This window comes from Argiope bruennichi, chromosome 3 (assembly GCF_947563725.1).
Source record: "Argiope bruennichi chromosome 3, qqArgBrue1.1, whole genome shotgun sequence".
NCBI lineage: Eukaryota > Metazoa > Arthropoda > Arachnida > Araneae > Araneidae > Argiope > Argiope bruennichi.
Genome location: NC_079153.1, coordinates 117,406,904 through 117,422,054, shown reverse-complemented (window position 1 = coordinate 117,422,054; position 15,151 = coordinate 117,406,904). Strand labels below are relative to the sequence as shown.

The 15,151-nt window shown below is 28.2% G+C and overlaps 1 protein-coding gene across 1 annotated transcript in view; it reads right to left on the bottom strand.

Annotated features, from left to right (window-relative positions):
* Window positions 1-10,137, bottom strand: part of LOC129964099 (solute carrier family 12 member 7-like) — a 615,365-nt gene extending 605,228 nt beyond the window's left edge. The window contains exon 1 of the mRNA XM_056078781.1: window positions 9,807-10,137. Coding sequence (XP_055934756.1) covers window positions 9,807-9,987 — 181 coding nt within the window. The 5' untranslated portion in view covers window positions 9,988-10,137. The remainder of the gene's footprint in view (window positions 1-9,806) is intronic.
* Between the last annotated feature and the right edge of the window lie 5,014 nt (window positions 10,138-15,151).

Sequence of the window (15,151 nt, the reverse complement as noted above, 5' to 3'; positions counted from 1 at the left end):
GCGATACCTCTGTTAAATTCCAAGACACAAAATCCTTTTAAATCTTTCTATGGATTTTCATGGTAGCTATAAATGCGGAGGCGCACGCACGAGAGGTAGTAATCAAGTGTTAATCATGAATCCATTTCTCTCTTAGCTATTTGTATTATTGTGGTTTTTTTGATAATAATTTGCTGTTTATTTCTGCAGGTGCTCTCTTGCGTAAACTTTGATAGTGTTTTGTTACTTGTATTTTGTGTTTTCCTGCGGAGCAAAGTATCTTGCTTTATTTCATAAAATATTGAGTTTGTCGCCGTACATTCGAACCAGACGGTTTTTCTAAGACAATATGTCGCACATATGGACGAATTAATCTTAAAGTGGTGGAAATAAGCGATTTTAGATGTTAATGTATTGTAAAGGCTATTTTGTGATTCCTGAATAAAAAGATTGATTTTCTTTTCATTTCAAATGTTTACTTCAATCCAAAATTCCATATAAGAGTTGAATTTAATTAAATCTGACTGTAATTCATTTTTTTAAAGTTTTCTCACCTCTGTAATTTTTAACTTTTCATATACACTGTTCATGCACACATTACACATTGTTTCGTCGATTTTGATAAAAGTTATGGCTTTTATTCCATGACTATTCCCCTGAATCGTAGTACTTAACAATAATTCTCATTTATTATTTATAAGAGATGAATTATTTTATACAATTTAAAACCGCGATACATAATTAAGCGCATTAAATAGTATTTTCTTTAGTTTATGCAGAAGCAGCCTATTTCAGAATTCCTAAACAGCTTACAATATACCTTTTAATGTAAGTGCCGTATAATAAGAACTTAAGTGCCGTATAATGCGAACAGTTTAATCCATTGCATAAATACTTGGTGTAACTGAGATCTCAAAAGGGTATTTATAACTGTTACAAGCATATTTACGTTATTGCAACTAGTCTAATTCCAGAAGTAGAAAATTAATTTGAATATTATCGTTATATCAAAAGGCTTCTCGATTCGATTAGTACGAATTTATAAATGAGTTTCAAAGATCAACTTAAGTCTTAACTTTAACTGACTCCATCTGGAATATTAGAAAATTAATCTTTTTAATTGCTTTGTAGATTTTAACTTCGCCACCGGTTATTAGTTACAGTTACCAGTTACCAATTTAATGATTTGTATTCAATTCTTTGTGTAATGTCCTTCGTGACGCATTTGAATTCCTTATCGATTTGACAATTAATATATTCATATATAGATGGTCAATTTTAGTCATATGTAATAAATATGTTTATCAACTTGCCATCAATAGGAACTATCATTAAAATTGTACTGTTTTAGACATGCTTTAAAGAATATTTTTTTTGTATTTGTATTGAATGTTGTGTTTGTAAGAGCACCAACATTAAAGTACCATGTTAGAAAACCGAAATTCTTATCCTATTCCGAGATTTTTTTTTTAACATCAATTTCGCCATTTCCAGATTATAATTATTTCGTGTTTTATTTGTTATTTTCCATAAAATTGTCACATTTTTTATTTTATTTATTCTAAAATTTGCTTGTAGATAAATCTGACAGATATTAATTCTTTTCATATTAATATCTGCTTTTCTGTGTGTCAAAAGCTATTAATCCTTATTTTTGTGCGATAAAATGTTCGCAATGTATTTCAGTTAAAATATCATACATTTGCTAAATTTTAATAAAATAGATTTTAATAATATTTAGACATTTGATTGATTTCTTCAATAATTTCTGCCTTGTTTAAATTATCGCATGTGCTAAATATCGCCAATACTCGTCGAAAACGATATGTATATATATATATATATATATTCTCCTTAATATTGGCCGAATTAGATACAGTCACAATATCTGTAATTAGATAGGACTATGTTAAAGTTATGCGAAGCCTTATACAGAAAGTAAAACTAATAAGCTACATAATTATCAACACAGTGTGATTCGATCAAACAGAAAGATTCTTTGTGATTCTGAAATTTTAATGTTAATCCAAGAATAAACTGGTATTAGGAACTGGATCAGTAGGTTCTTCTGACAGAGTTAAATTGTACCTATGATAGAAATACTTATATGAGAGGAGATGTACAGTAGAGTTTTAAACTATAAATAAATGTACTATGCAGCATAACTTCTTGTGTACAGCCGACCACCCCACCACCACTGAACGTAGCAATCGTTAAAAGTTATGATCTCAAATTTGGAACATCACAAGATTTAAAACCAAAACAAGTAAATTCGTTTTAATTTAGCAAAATACACAATGGTAAGATAAGACAAGCAAATCTTGTAGATTAATTTACAAATTCGTTCTACCCGAACAAAGAAATCATTTAAAATCAAGTTAGAATTCTAACTAATATATTCTTGCACCAGATTTCTCTTCTTATCTGCAGCCAACCATCCTGTCACGATTGAACGAATGAGTACAGACAGGATTTATTCCGTTCCGATTGCTATCTTAAGCATAAACCGTCCGAAACCGAACTATCATCCTCTTCGAGGCGGTTGGCCTTCAGCTCCAAAGTGATCAATCTCTGACCGTCCTCCTCATCCTCCCGTATACCTATCATCCTTTAAAACGAGCAGCAGACCACCACTTAAAGAAAATCGCAAAATTTTCATATATTTTTCTGAATTATCGTTACACAACTAAAGAAATCCAAGCACTTTAAAATTTTTCAATAGCTGATAAAAAACTGACAATTTTTAATGTCCTGTCCTTCGGTGTTTTAAGATTATCTAGGAGCATCTGACACTAGACAAGATGAAAAAAAGCAATATTGTAAGCGTTATCAACGGAATTATAACCGCTGACTGTACATACCTGCTAATAGAGGGAATTTTACAGACATCACTTGCTATGGGAGCTATTTTACCTAGATAGTGACACCTGTGTGATCTTCAAGTCCTATAGTTGGTTTTTCTTTCTTATGATGTGTGTCTTCATATATTCTCATACTGTATCTTCAAGCTAATTTAAATAATGTAAGATGTTTAATGGCTCTCTAAATTTTTGATACCACATATTTTTCCGTATAGCACAAGAATATGGATTACATTCATAGGGAGAAATATCTCGATGCACAGGACTAATTTTCATTTACTTCAATCGTTATCAAAGTTTAACTGATACACTTATCGTAAAGTCATCAAAACTTATTCCAGTCTTTTATGGCCTGGAGCATAAAATTATTACAGAATGTATCACTCACAATGTGGCTGCTTGTAAGGATATAACAATAAACTTCTTCAGCTAAAGAATCTTGCACAGAAAGAGATATTTGCTTTTCGAAATATTTGTCTTGTAAATGATTTTCTGTACAATAAATTTTTCAAGGATATAACTTTCTTGAGGAGAATATTTTTAGACACTTTGACAACCCTCATATCTTAATGAAGTGTGATTTTTGATATAAGACTTCATTAAAATTTTGTTTCCAAACGTATAAATATGTAAATCTAAAATGATGTCTCATAAAAATTAGATTCTGTAAACGTAGAGAAGATGTGTTCCTTTTAATAAAAAATATATTATGAAAATTATCTTTTATGCTAATGTGCCATGTTGAATTCCAATTTGATATCAAGTATGTATCATAATTTTTAATAGTAATTATACAAATTAATGTTGATATTTGTTGAAAATGATGATACTTTCCAAACCAGTTCACATCAATGTCATACTTTGTTGCATTGGGAAGTTTGATCCCGGCTTCGCCAGCTTTTGGGGCTCTGTTATGCGAATCACATTAATGCCTTCCTCTGCCGTTAGTAAATTGCTAAATTTCAAAACCACTTGTTTATAATTCTACTTTCTTTCTCCTTTAAATCTCACTTTATGTTAGATTTAATAATAACTATATATTATTAATCATATTACTTTTATTTGGAAATATATTCTTTAATATTGTAGTGTTTATATATTATATTCGGTACTTACGTATTATCGTAACCAGGTTGGCGCGAATTTTGCCCACCCTGGCGCTAATTTTGGCATTCAATCTAACCAGTAAGCAAAATAATTTCTTTACGAAAAACCACGTATAACACGTAGGGTTGCCGTAAGTAGGGTCGCCAAATTTGACGATTTATGCGAATTTTGGCCTGGTTGCGTTAATACGTAAGTACCTCATATTCTTTATTTTTTTCATCCATAGGAACAAAAATAAAAGAATAAAATATATCGAAAAATTATTTTTCCAGTTATTTTAATGACAATCCCATTTTTAAAGGTTTGCTAATGGTTCACCATAACTCTAGTCTTCCATTCTAAATAATTCTATTCAGGATTCTTCATTATTTAATTAGTTAAGGTTCGTAACCTAAATATCGCGGATATGTGAGATAATTTGATAAAATGACTACAAATTCTCTTTAAATGCATGATAAATAACGTTTTGAAATTTATTATTTTTTTATCCTGTGAAATGTCGGAATAAAACTTCATTCAAAATATTTATGCTATGAAATCATCATGCTTGCGTACATATTATATATGCATATTTTCGCTGGATATAATGCTTAGAAATGATAGATTAATGTTTTGATGTCAAGTTTGTACAGTGGAATATTTATTATTCCTAACTTTCATATCAGAAGACAACATAATAGTTAACTATGCTAAACTTCTGGCGTTTGAGACAGTGTCTGGATTTCAAATCGAGTTGACTGGCCTTCATGCTCTCGAGGTAACAGTCTTAAGAAAAAAGTCAGATTTTTTTTTTAATTCACATAATTTTTAAATCTCTGGAATCATAGGTTAAAAATAGTTTTATAATTTTACATAATTTATTTATTTTTAGTTCTGGTGCAAAATCAATTTTTGAGTGCGAAACTAAAGATTTATTTGACTATTGTTTAAAACATATTTGATCATGTAAAATTTCAAATATTTGATTGAATTAAAATGCTCTATATATATTTTAATTCAATCTCTCTTGTGTTTTTAAATTGAAATGTTAACTATTTGGAAAATTAAAATCGATTACTCCGATCAATTTTGAAGAACACGGAAAAATAAGATTAACAGGAATTCCTCGACAGAACTGGCAAATACCATGATTGAATCCTCAGAGTCATCACCGGCTACGGTACAACCATCCCTATAGAAGGCAAGTCTCGTCAACGGTAGGGGGTAACCAACCAACCATCCATTCTTTCTGTACCCACCAAAGCGGCTAGAACAAACTACCATGTCGGTGGTATGGTATCTCATCTATCTGAGGCCTCTACCATGGGGGAGGATTTACATAAGTAAACTAAATCTAAATTCTTTGAATTTAATAGAAGATACAATAATTGTTTTGAAATTTGGATTTTGAAAATAAGAAACTTTAGCTCAAATTTACATCAGAATTGCTCAATATTGATTGATACGTGTCGTTAGTTAGCTGATGAAAGTATATTATGGTATGTATTTCGTTTACAAATGTTAAATCTGATTTATATCTTTATATTTTCTATTTTTTACTACCGGGATGACTCATTTGTTGTATCTCTTACCATTAAGACTCACTACAATCTTAATTACATAAGTTGTAAAATTAATAATCCTTTGTCCACAATTTCCGCCACTCCCTTCCTTTTCAGATCATTTAGTTGGGTGCTTAGAGAAGGATTCGATAGAGGGTGTTTCAAAAGCCTTTAACTGAATCTTATCTATAATTGACTTAATTATATTTATAACTTTGTTAACATTATTCGATGAATAGTATTGATTAGAAATATTAATTGATCAATAATATCTTTCTAAATAATAAGAGAAAAGAATAAATGAAAAAAATACTGAAAAAGCATAATTTTTGCAGAATTGGACTCATTAATTCTAACAATGCAAAAAGAATTCTTTACTTCATTAAAAAAAAGTTTTGCAATTACAATTTACGTTTACATATTATAAATCAGAACTCACCTATTTCGCATGCATTCTGTAAAACTTCAAAATGCTAAATAGTGGGAAGAATTCTTAAGTAAATCCTTTAAAAAATTTAATTTTTGTGTATTATATTAAATTTATAAATTACTTATTGCTACTCAGGTTAAAAATCTAGTTTTAATTAATGGAAAACATTTATTACTTAATTTTTCAAAATTCATCCTAAATTAATGTAAAATCTATATCATATCTAAAAACCGAACTCAACAATTTCATAAAGCAAGTGCATTCTTTCCTGAGAAAAAATTACATCTCTTTAATAATTTTGTAATTTTTTTTTTTTTGAATATCATATATGATCTATAGAAATAAATTGTAACGAGAAAACCTCGAAAATGTAAGTATCAAATTTCAGAATTCTCAGGTTTTGTGCAAATATTATACCACGTTCTTTTCTGAGTACTTTCATAGCTTTAAAAATAATTTCACGCAGTTTGATCGCAGACATCTACTAAAAATAATATTTCTGATGGCAATAGGCTAAGTCTGCTGTCATAGAGAGTTGGTGGTTTAAAGGGAAATTTAAAGTTTCATTTTAAAAAGAAGTTATCTTATTAGCAGAAGAAAACTAAGAAGGTTTTACAGCAAGCTAATAATTTTTTTTTGTAGATGACTGAGTTCGTAAAAAATAATTTTTTTTCTCATATCAATAACTACTTAAAGAAATGTAATATTCTATTAAACCTGATAAGAGCTTTATTGCTCTTCAAAAATATTAGATAAACTTTCTCAAAATATGCATGATGCTTTTTAAATGAAACATAAGAGATTTCATAAGCCTACATGAAGTGGCTAGGATATTTGCAGCCTGTTAAAGATTTTTTCTTTGTTAATTTTTTTTTTTCTTTTATCTTTTTTTACTTTATTTTAACAGCTTTTTTTAAACGTTTCTTGCAATGTTCTAAAACGTTTTGCTCATTTAAAAAGTGTTTGAATTTTTTTTCTAATATCACAACGTTTGAAATTCGAATTAATAAAAATCGAAATCAGTAAATAAAATTGATAAAGTTTCCCTCAAACTAATAGATAATTTGAAAACGTTTTAAATTAGGAATGAAAATTTAAAGTGAATACAAAATTTTCTTACGAATCTAACAATAGCAAATACCAGTAATGACCCCATTTTCCATAAGTCTTTAACATTATCAGTCATCATAATATTACTTAAAAATATGGCCGTTTTATGTTCTATAATATTTTTATTCAAATATTTAAATATTTTTGTATATGTCTTTAGAAATTTCAGAATTATTTATTCAGAAATATTTGATCCATTTAAATCGTAAGTTGATAAAAATATTTAAGTTTCACTTGATGATATGATATGGTGTATGAAATGATAAAATGATGATTCTATGAAAATGTTTTATTATGTTTAAGAGATAGAAATTTATAATCGGTATGCGAATATAAATTTTATGTTGAGTCCTGCCACTTAATAATATGAAAAAAAATCATAAATTCATTCGAACGAAGAAAATATGCGTAACTTATGATCAAGATCATTAAAATACAAATCATAGAAAAAGACGGTTGAAATTAAGCGACATCGATTAAAATATGTATTAGTAATATTTTAATTTAAATTGTTGTTTGTGTTCTTTTTTCCCTATTTTTGTAATGCTTCATACTATTTTATAAAGAAGAGTCTCTTTCATAAATTTACTGTCATTAAATATATAAATAATAATAAATGTTTATTTACGTCAAAAAAACTAACAACGATTCTAAATGGAAGGCATAAAAGTTTATATAACGATTCATCTAGTTTTTTTTTTTTTTTTTTTTTTTTTTTTAAATCATGACTGAAAAATTGTTTTTTATTTTTTTTTATTAAATAAGTTTTTGAATTCTTGATAAGAAATTTAAAAAAAATCAAAATAAATATATTTTTGAACACAAAATTATTAAAAACGTATCTATTAACAAAATTATTAATGCATAGATACATTTTGGCGCATACATTCATTTTCTAGAAAACAGAGCGTTTCAATACCTGAAGTTCATACAAAACGGGGTAAAATTTATGATCCGCTTTTGCTATGAATTATTAATTTCACAGAGCGCAGTTATCCTATTGATGATCCTCTGATTGTGCAAAATATCTCTGTTTTGGTAAGCATTATTTCTACAGAACTCAAAATGAATGAACGTGGGATAGTTGATTGAGGGCAGTTTAATCGGAAAGCTGTTTATCTCACTCAGAGCAAATCAGAATATACACTTGAATGTGCCCCTTTGATATGCGTCATCATGCATGAGAGCATTTTAGAGATTGATTTTTTGTAGAAAAGCCAAGCTATATATTCTTTGATCGATATCTTCTTGCATCTTCAGGATGATGTTTATACAAGTATTAGAAATAATCAAGTTTGGAAACGAATAACATGCATTTAATGGGACGGTAAACATTATAACAGATTTTTGTTATAGTGTTGATAATAAAAATAACAAACTAATAATAATAGTTTTGTTTTGTATTTATAGTAGAAATATTAATTTTTCAAATATCTCTGTTTTTTAATTTTTAAAAATTTCAAACGAAGTAATTTTTTCCTTATTATAATATTCGAAAAAAAAATCGATTGATTCTTTTTTATTCCTTTTAAATTTAATTATTTAAAATTATTTTCCGGTTTTATTTTTTCGTTCGCTTAATTTTCGTAAAAAAAAAAGTTTTTTAAACTGGGTTTTTAATTATTTAAAAGACTCAAACCATTAAATGCATAGTTAGTTTTATTTTCATGTATAACACTAGTCCTTTTCCAAAAAAGTAAGGCACTTGAAACATTTCAAAGACACTTAAACTCTATAAGAAACATTAGTTCGAAAAAGAATTAAAAATGTACATATGGGTGAGACCCCTTTAAATATTTAATTAATATCTCATTAAATATTTAAGAATGCATTTAAAAACCCTTCTTAAATTGCATATAATCATACATTTGATGATGAAATGTTAAAAAGAAAGTTTCATATTTTGTTAATTTTTTTCTAATCTGAAAGCCATCCATTTACTATCGTATACAATTGAAAATTCTTATATCTCTCAGAAAAATGTCATAAAACTTCATATTGCATTCCCATTATTTCGCTGAATTGTATAATAACCCAATCTGAAAATTCAACCTATTTCGTTTAATGGCAATAGTTAAATTGTTTAATATCATGTCTAAATATTATTAAATAAATATTAATATATTTAAGCATCATTTCAGTTTCTAAGAAAGATATATTACAAAAATCTAAGAAATGCGCAAAAATCTAAAAAAATATGTAAGGTATCTGGGGAGTTTCGAATAGAAATAAAAAATAAGGTAACTTCGTTTCCCTTTTGAAAATGTACATATACAAAAAAATGGAAATGTCATTCAAAAAAGGATGTGTAATCAGTCATAATTTAATAACTATGAAACATAATCATTATTATAATTATTATTATAACCATAAATAAGTTTATTAAAATTAATAATTAATCATTATGATGAAGAAGTTTTGTTTTTATACAGTAAATACATGCTATTTTAAAATATCAGAAGCAGAACAGCAGTATCATTAAATCCATAAAATAACGTAGTTTTTCTTAATCCCTTGTTACAATTCTTATAGAAGAAGAACCACCTACTATTTTTTTCTGATTCTTATATCAACATATTAGAAAAAATTTTAAATAAATTATTCCCATGAATAAAAATTATTAAAAAATAATAAAATATTAGATTTTGAATCTGCTTTAAAGCACGTGCGTAATATCAGCATTCCAATGTTCATCTTTAATCTTGCAATACAACAAATACAAAGACAACTCTCAAAATGTGAATCAAAATAAAATAATATTGCATCAACAGGCAATACCTTGTATCAAAGATTCGGTGGTGGAATCCTTTCTTTCGCCTTCACGGGATGTCGCAGCAGGTTCAGACTCAGCGGGGGCCCCTTCTTTTTCGGTGGCCCCCTTCGACACTTTTTCACATTCACCCCCCTTCTCACAGTCCCCTTCTGCCTTTTTCTCGTCCCCTTTCTTGTCACCTTCCATCTTATCTTTAATTCAAAACTGGCGCGCTTTCGGCCGGTTCTTCTGAGGCCAAGTTCTCCTCGCGAAAACCAGTTCCGGTTCGGGTGTTACGTCGGATGGGTCGAGATCTGCGACTCAGTCGCGTATTCTGCCGATCCCCACTTGCGTCTAACTTCCCATCACACGGATCAAGAGGATGCCGGAGCATAGGGATGCATCCCCATCGCGCCAATCGATAAGGTGAGAGTAGCGCCAACTGGCGAGTTTTCGCCTCACCTTAGTCGATTAGTGGATCCCGCATTTTTCAAACCTCACTCTCCTACCTTTTATTTGTTTTTGGTTGCTCTGCAGCTGTATTTATGTGTTCTCTAGCACTGATGCTCTCGTTGCGGGCCACTCTGTTATTATTTCTTTTTTTTCCCCTTCCATCTCTGTGTGTGTGTGCCTTTCTTTAAAAAAAGTTCTTGCTGAGTAAAGGTAGAATGGAAAATGGATTAGTAAAATTTGTTATATCGATTTTTGTCGCCATCTTCTCCATGGGACGATAGAGATTCCAGAAATAAACCAGGAATGCTATGGGACTGTAGAGGAAATGTATGAAACTTCTGGGAATAATTTGGGATGCAATAATAAACAAAATGTATTTTAAGATATAATTTTCCATTTTTTTTAAATCATAAAAATACATATATTTATTAATATAACGAGTTCTAATTTAGAAAAAAATATCATCAGCTCTTTTCTATATACGTTGCCAACCATGAATTAAGTAAGCATCATTCAAAGTCAATATCTTTTAATGGCCGTGGCATTCATAGTAATATATAAATAATTATCAAAATTTTATCGAAAACTCACATATTAGAATTTATTTATGAAGTATATATTGCATATCTAATTCTGATTATCTTCAATAATAATAAAAAAAACATCTACAAAACGCATTACAGCACTTTTATTATCACTTTATTAGAAAGCTGAAATGTTTACATTTTGCTTCATGGGTAATTTTAGGTTTATATATCTCTATGCCACTGAAATACTGTATGAAAAAAAAGAAAAAAAAAAACCACAAACGGAAACTATCCAGGAAAGTTGTGTGGTTGTTGCTTGTTCAACCAGTTTCGAAGGACTCAATTAATTCAGTTTTGATAAAGAAATATCAGTTTAATAACATAATGTAAAGTTAAAAAATAGGGTTGATTAAAAAATAACTTAAGTTAGGGTTTCTAAATATTAGAAAGTATAAACTCAGAATTGAATGCTAATAAATTGCCAACTCGTTAAAAAAAAAAAAAAGAAAAAAAGATGGGTTTTATATTCTCCAATGGTGGAAAGCACAGGCGCAAAGTTCATGACGCATGCGCGAAACTCTGTTGCAACACTCATCATGATTTTTAGCTCAATATTTCTAATTAAAAGTATTTGTATGATTTTATATACAAAATGCACATATATTTGATGCATTTGGAAATCAGGGTTTTCTTTTCAATTAACTGATACATATTTACAATATGGCATGTTTCGTATTCAGCTGCTTCATATAATTAAGAGAATCTAATTAGCATTTTAAAATTTCACTTCAGCTAATCAGTTTGCTTCACCTGAATTGAATTCAAACTTAGTAAAAATTTTCAATTTGATGTTAAAATAATCTGTATTACGTTCCTTTTATAAAATTTTGTTTATATATTCACAAATAAACATACAGGCTTCCTTTTGAAGCACAAATTTCGATTAGATCTACACATTCAGCCAAATGGCTGAATTTCAGATGTTCTTATTTACTTCCTTATTTTTTTTTTATTTACCATCATTAATTACCAAGATGGTCAACATTGTCATATATAATAAGACATTAAAAACCGACAGAAATGGATTGAGATGTCATAATATTTCAGAACTGTTTTTGTAAACTGCTATTTTATAATTTTTATAATATAATTATTATAAAAATTGTATTATTAAATTATTTTTAAATTATTTTTATGATATAATTATTATATTATAATTTTTATAATATAAATATTTGAATATATGCAGTAATTTAGAGTGTCCATTACAGGATATTGTTAATAAAAGCTTAAAATTGCTTCTGTAATTTGAAACTTTTTATTTATTTAAGATTTGAAACTATTTATTTAACATATTTTTATTTATAAATTTGAATTTTTTACGTTTTTTTAAAAATATTTTTTTTAAAAAAATTCTATATATTTTTTAAAGATTTCCTTTAGTTATTTATATATATGTAATATATGTTATGCAATTTTAAAGGAAATCTAAAAGGTAACATGTGTGTGTGAAAACTAATATAAAATTTCATAGTAGTGTTTTTCCTGTTATTGACATCACAGAAATTTCATGCTTTATTTACTTAAATTTTATAAAATAACTATATTAACCCTTTCTACAGCCGTGGGAAGTATGCTTCCCACCAAATTTATCAAACTTTGTATGAAATTATGTAGTTTGGCATAAGTTCTGACAAATTTTTTTACTAAGTCAGAAACTTAGATGCTTCAGTTCTTTATCTCAGACAAAATGATGTGTCTTGATTTGTTACTTAATTATTAATCAACCAAATTAATTAATTAATCAAATTAAATTTATCTAATAAGCTAAATGAATCCCTTTTCTTATTCTAATTTCAAGCCTAAAAATATTTTAACATAATATGACTGGAAAAAAATGTCCCTTTAAAGGGTTAAAAAGAAATAAACAATACTTACATATATAGCGGAAGTTTATCATTAAAATACATTATAATTTTACTATTAAAAAGATTTTACCATAACATGTATTATTATTATTATTATTTTCCTTCGAAACACAATTATTAAACTATATAATTAAAAATTAAGTTTCTACAAAAATGAATTAATTCAGGTAAAAGACTGAAACAGATAAAACTACTAATCTCTATACTACATATCTTGGTATAGAAATTCTTTTTACCATGTTATCATAGTTTCAATTATTAAATTGCAGTTAATCCGTTTCAAATCAATTGGATTGAAAAATACCTTGATTTATGCATGAAAGCTGTATTATATAGTTCAAGGTTTCTGAAATAAACATAAATTGCATCTCCAATCCAGGGATTCAAAAATTTATCTATTAAAATATACCAATATTGAATATGCTCTCTTTAAATTAGGATTTACTATATAAATGAATTATATAGTTTAATACGAATTGATCCCCTAATAATTTAAAATATAAATAAATATGCACTAATTTTCGATGACCTTCCGAATCTGCATGGTAAAAATTACATTTATCGCTATTAAATTACATCAGTTAAGTTGGAAGATGCTTTGGAAAAATAGTATTCTTTTATTAACAATGAATCTGCAATTAATGATTACATTAATTCATTTTTGCGTATTGCCATTGTCACAAATTCAAATATCTTGCATCTTCAATGCATCTCTTTTAATAATAGTGGATCTGTAATTAATGTCAAATAATTTGCATCTTCAATTCATTCCATCAAATCATCATCACATGCAACTCAAATTAATCTTTCTTTCTATTCGAAATTTATTCTGAAGTTACAAAATAATTTTCTCACACCTGGAGATAATTGGAAACATTTTTTGTGGCAGATCTTTAAGGGTCTATGCATAAACGTTTTCGCAAGATGACAAATTTTTTGCGGTAATTCTTTTAAACAGCGTTAGAAAAATAGTAGAAACACATTTTCTTCATCAGAATTATACATAATTTCAAAACAGGTCATTTGATAATGTTTTAGTTTATATCTTATTTTTACATTAAATTACCTCAAAGTTCTGTTTTAATTTATTGATGTGAAGAAAAAGCGAGCTTAAAAGTTGCTCGTAACCTTGCTCCATTAATAGGCTGATTTCCTATAACTTTATTTAATTCTTATTTCCATATGTAATTATATTTTTTCATAATATTTGAGGTCTATAGTTTAAAATTTGCTTTAAAAATCATTTTCCCAAGAAACACAGGAAAAGATAATTCGTGTTATAATAAGGTAAAAAAGTAAGAAAAGTTTGACGTTTTTATTTAAGTACTTTGCCAATATGTAGACAAAAATACAGAATATTTATAAATAAGCTTTCTTCACAACTAAAATGCATTTATATATAATAATTATTTTATTCGCATAATCTTTTAATTTCGAAGACATTTTGAAGGATATTTCACTTCTTGAACGAAATATCATTTTGTTCCAGAAAGAGGTAGAAAACTCTTACAAACACTAACTGATTTTTTTTTCAAATATATAAACAGTTTCTAAAAAGATAAACACATATTTCCAGTAAAACCAATCAGATTAATTTGAATTTTTAAGGCAATCGAACGTTACGTCCCTTTGAAATTTTCATGTTAAAACTTTTAATAAAAACGTCATTCCACATATTTACTAGCGTATCTGTCTATATAGTCCATTATCTAGAGTTGCCATTAAGAGATGTATAACTCCATTGCATTTCTTAATCTTTAATCCTAATTTTCCTCTGACAGCTTTATAAAATAGCCGTCATTATTATACTTCAGCCAATATATAATTCACACATATGTAATGTTATTGTTTAATGCACCATCTAAAATGATAAACAAACACAGTCCCTTACAACAATACATTATCTCTTGGATCGAAAATAAACCACAATCTTTCTCTCTGTCATTCCACTGTTCGAAATGTCTTTCGGAAGACACAAAACGATCCGTCCACACTTGGAACTATTTGGAAACCTTCCAACCTTCTCCGGTTCGATTCGTCTTTTTCAAGGTTCGATGAGTAAAGGAAACCCCATAAAGTTGACCAATTTTATGAGAAAATCCATTGAAGAGGCAGGCAGATGAGCAACAGGAGGTGGAACAACTGGTGGTTCTACAGTAGAGCTCTGGAGGGACACTTTTTTCCGCTTCCGGGGCTGGCACAGTTTCAAGTGAGGCCAACCCCTGGAGTTGTGATTAACGAGCAACACGTTTAGGGTAGTCGGGGATTGGTGGTGGCTGTCACAAGTAAAGAAAGGCCATTGTAATGGGACCTCGTAGATCAAGTTCATTATAAATCTAGTACTACAGGTTTTTGAATTACCCTAAGAAGTGATAAAAGAACCCTAATGTTGCAGGATGAATTCTAGATTTGGGATTTTTTTTTTTATTAAATAGGACTGAGTTAGAATTTTATTCTTATATA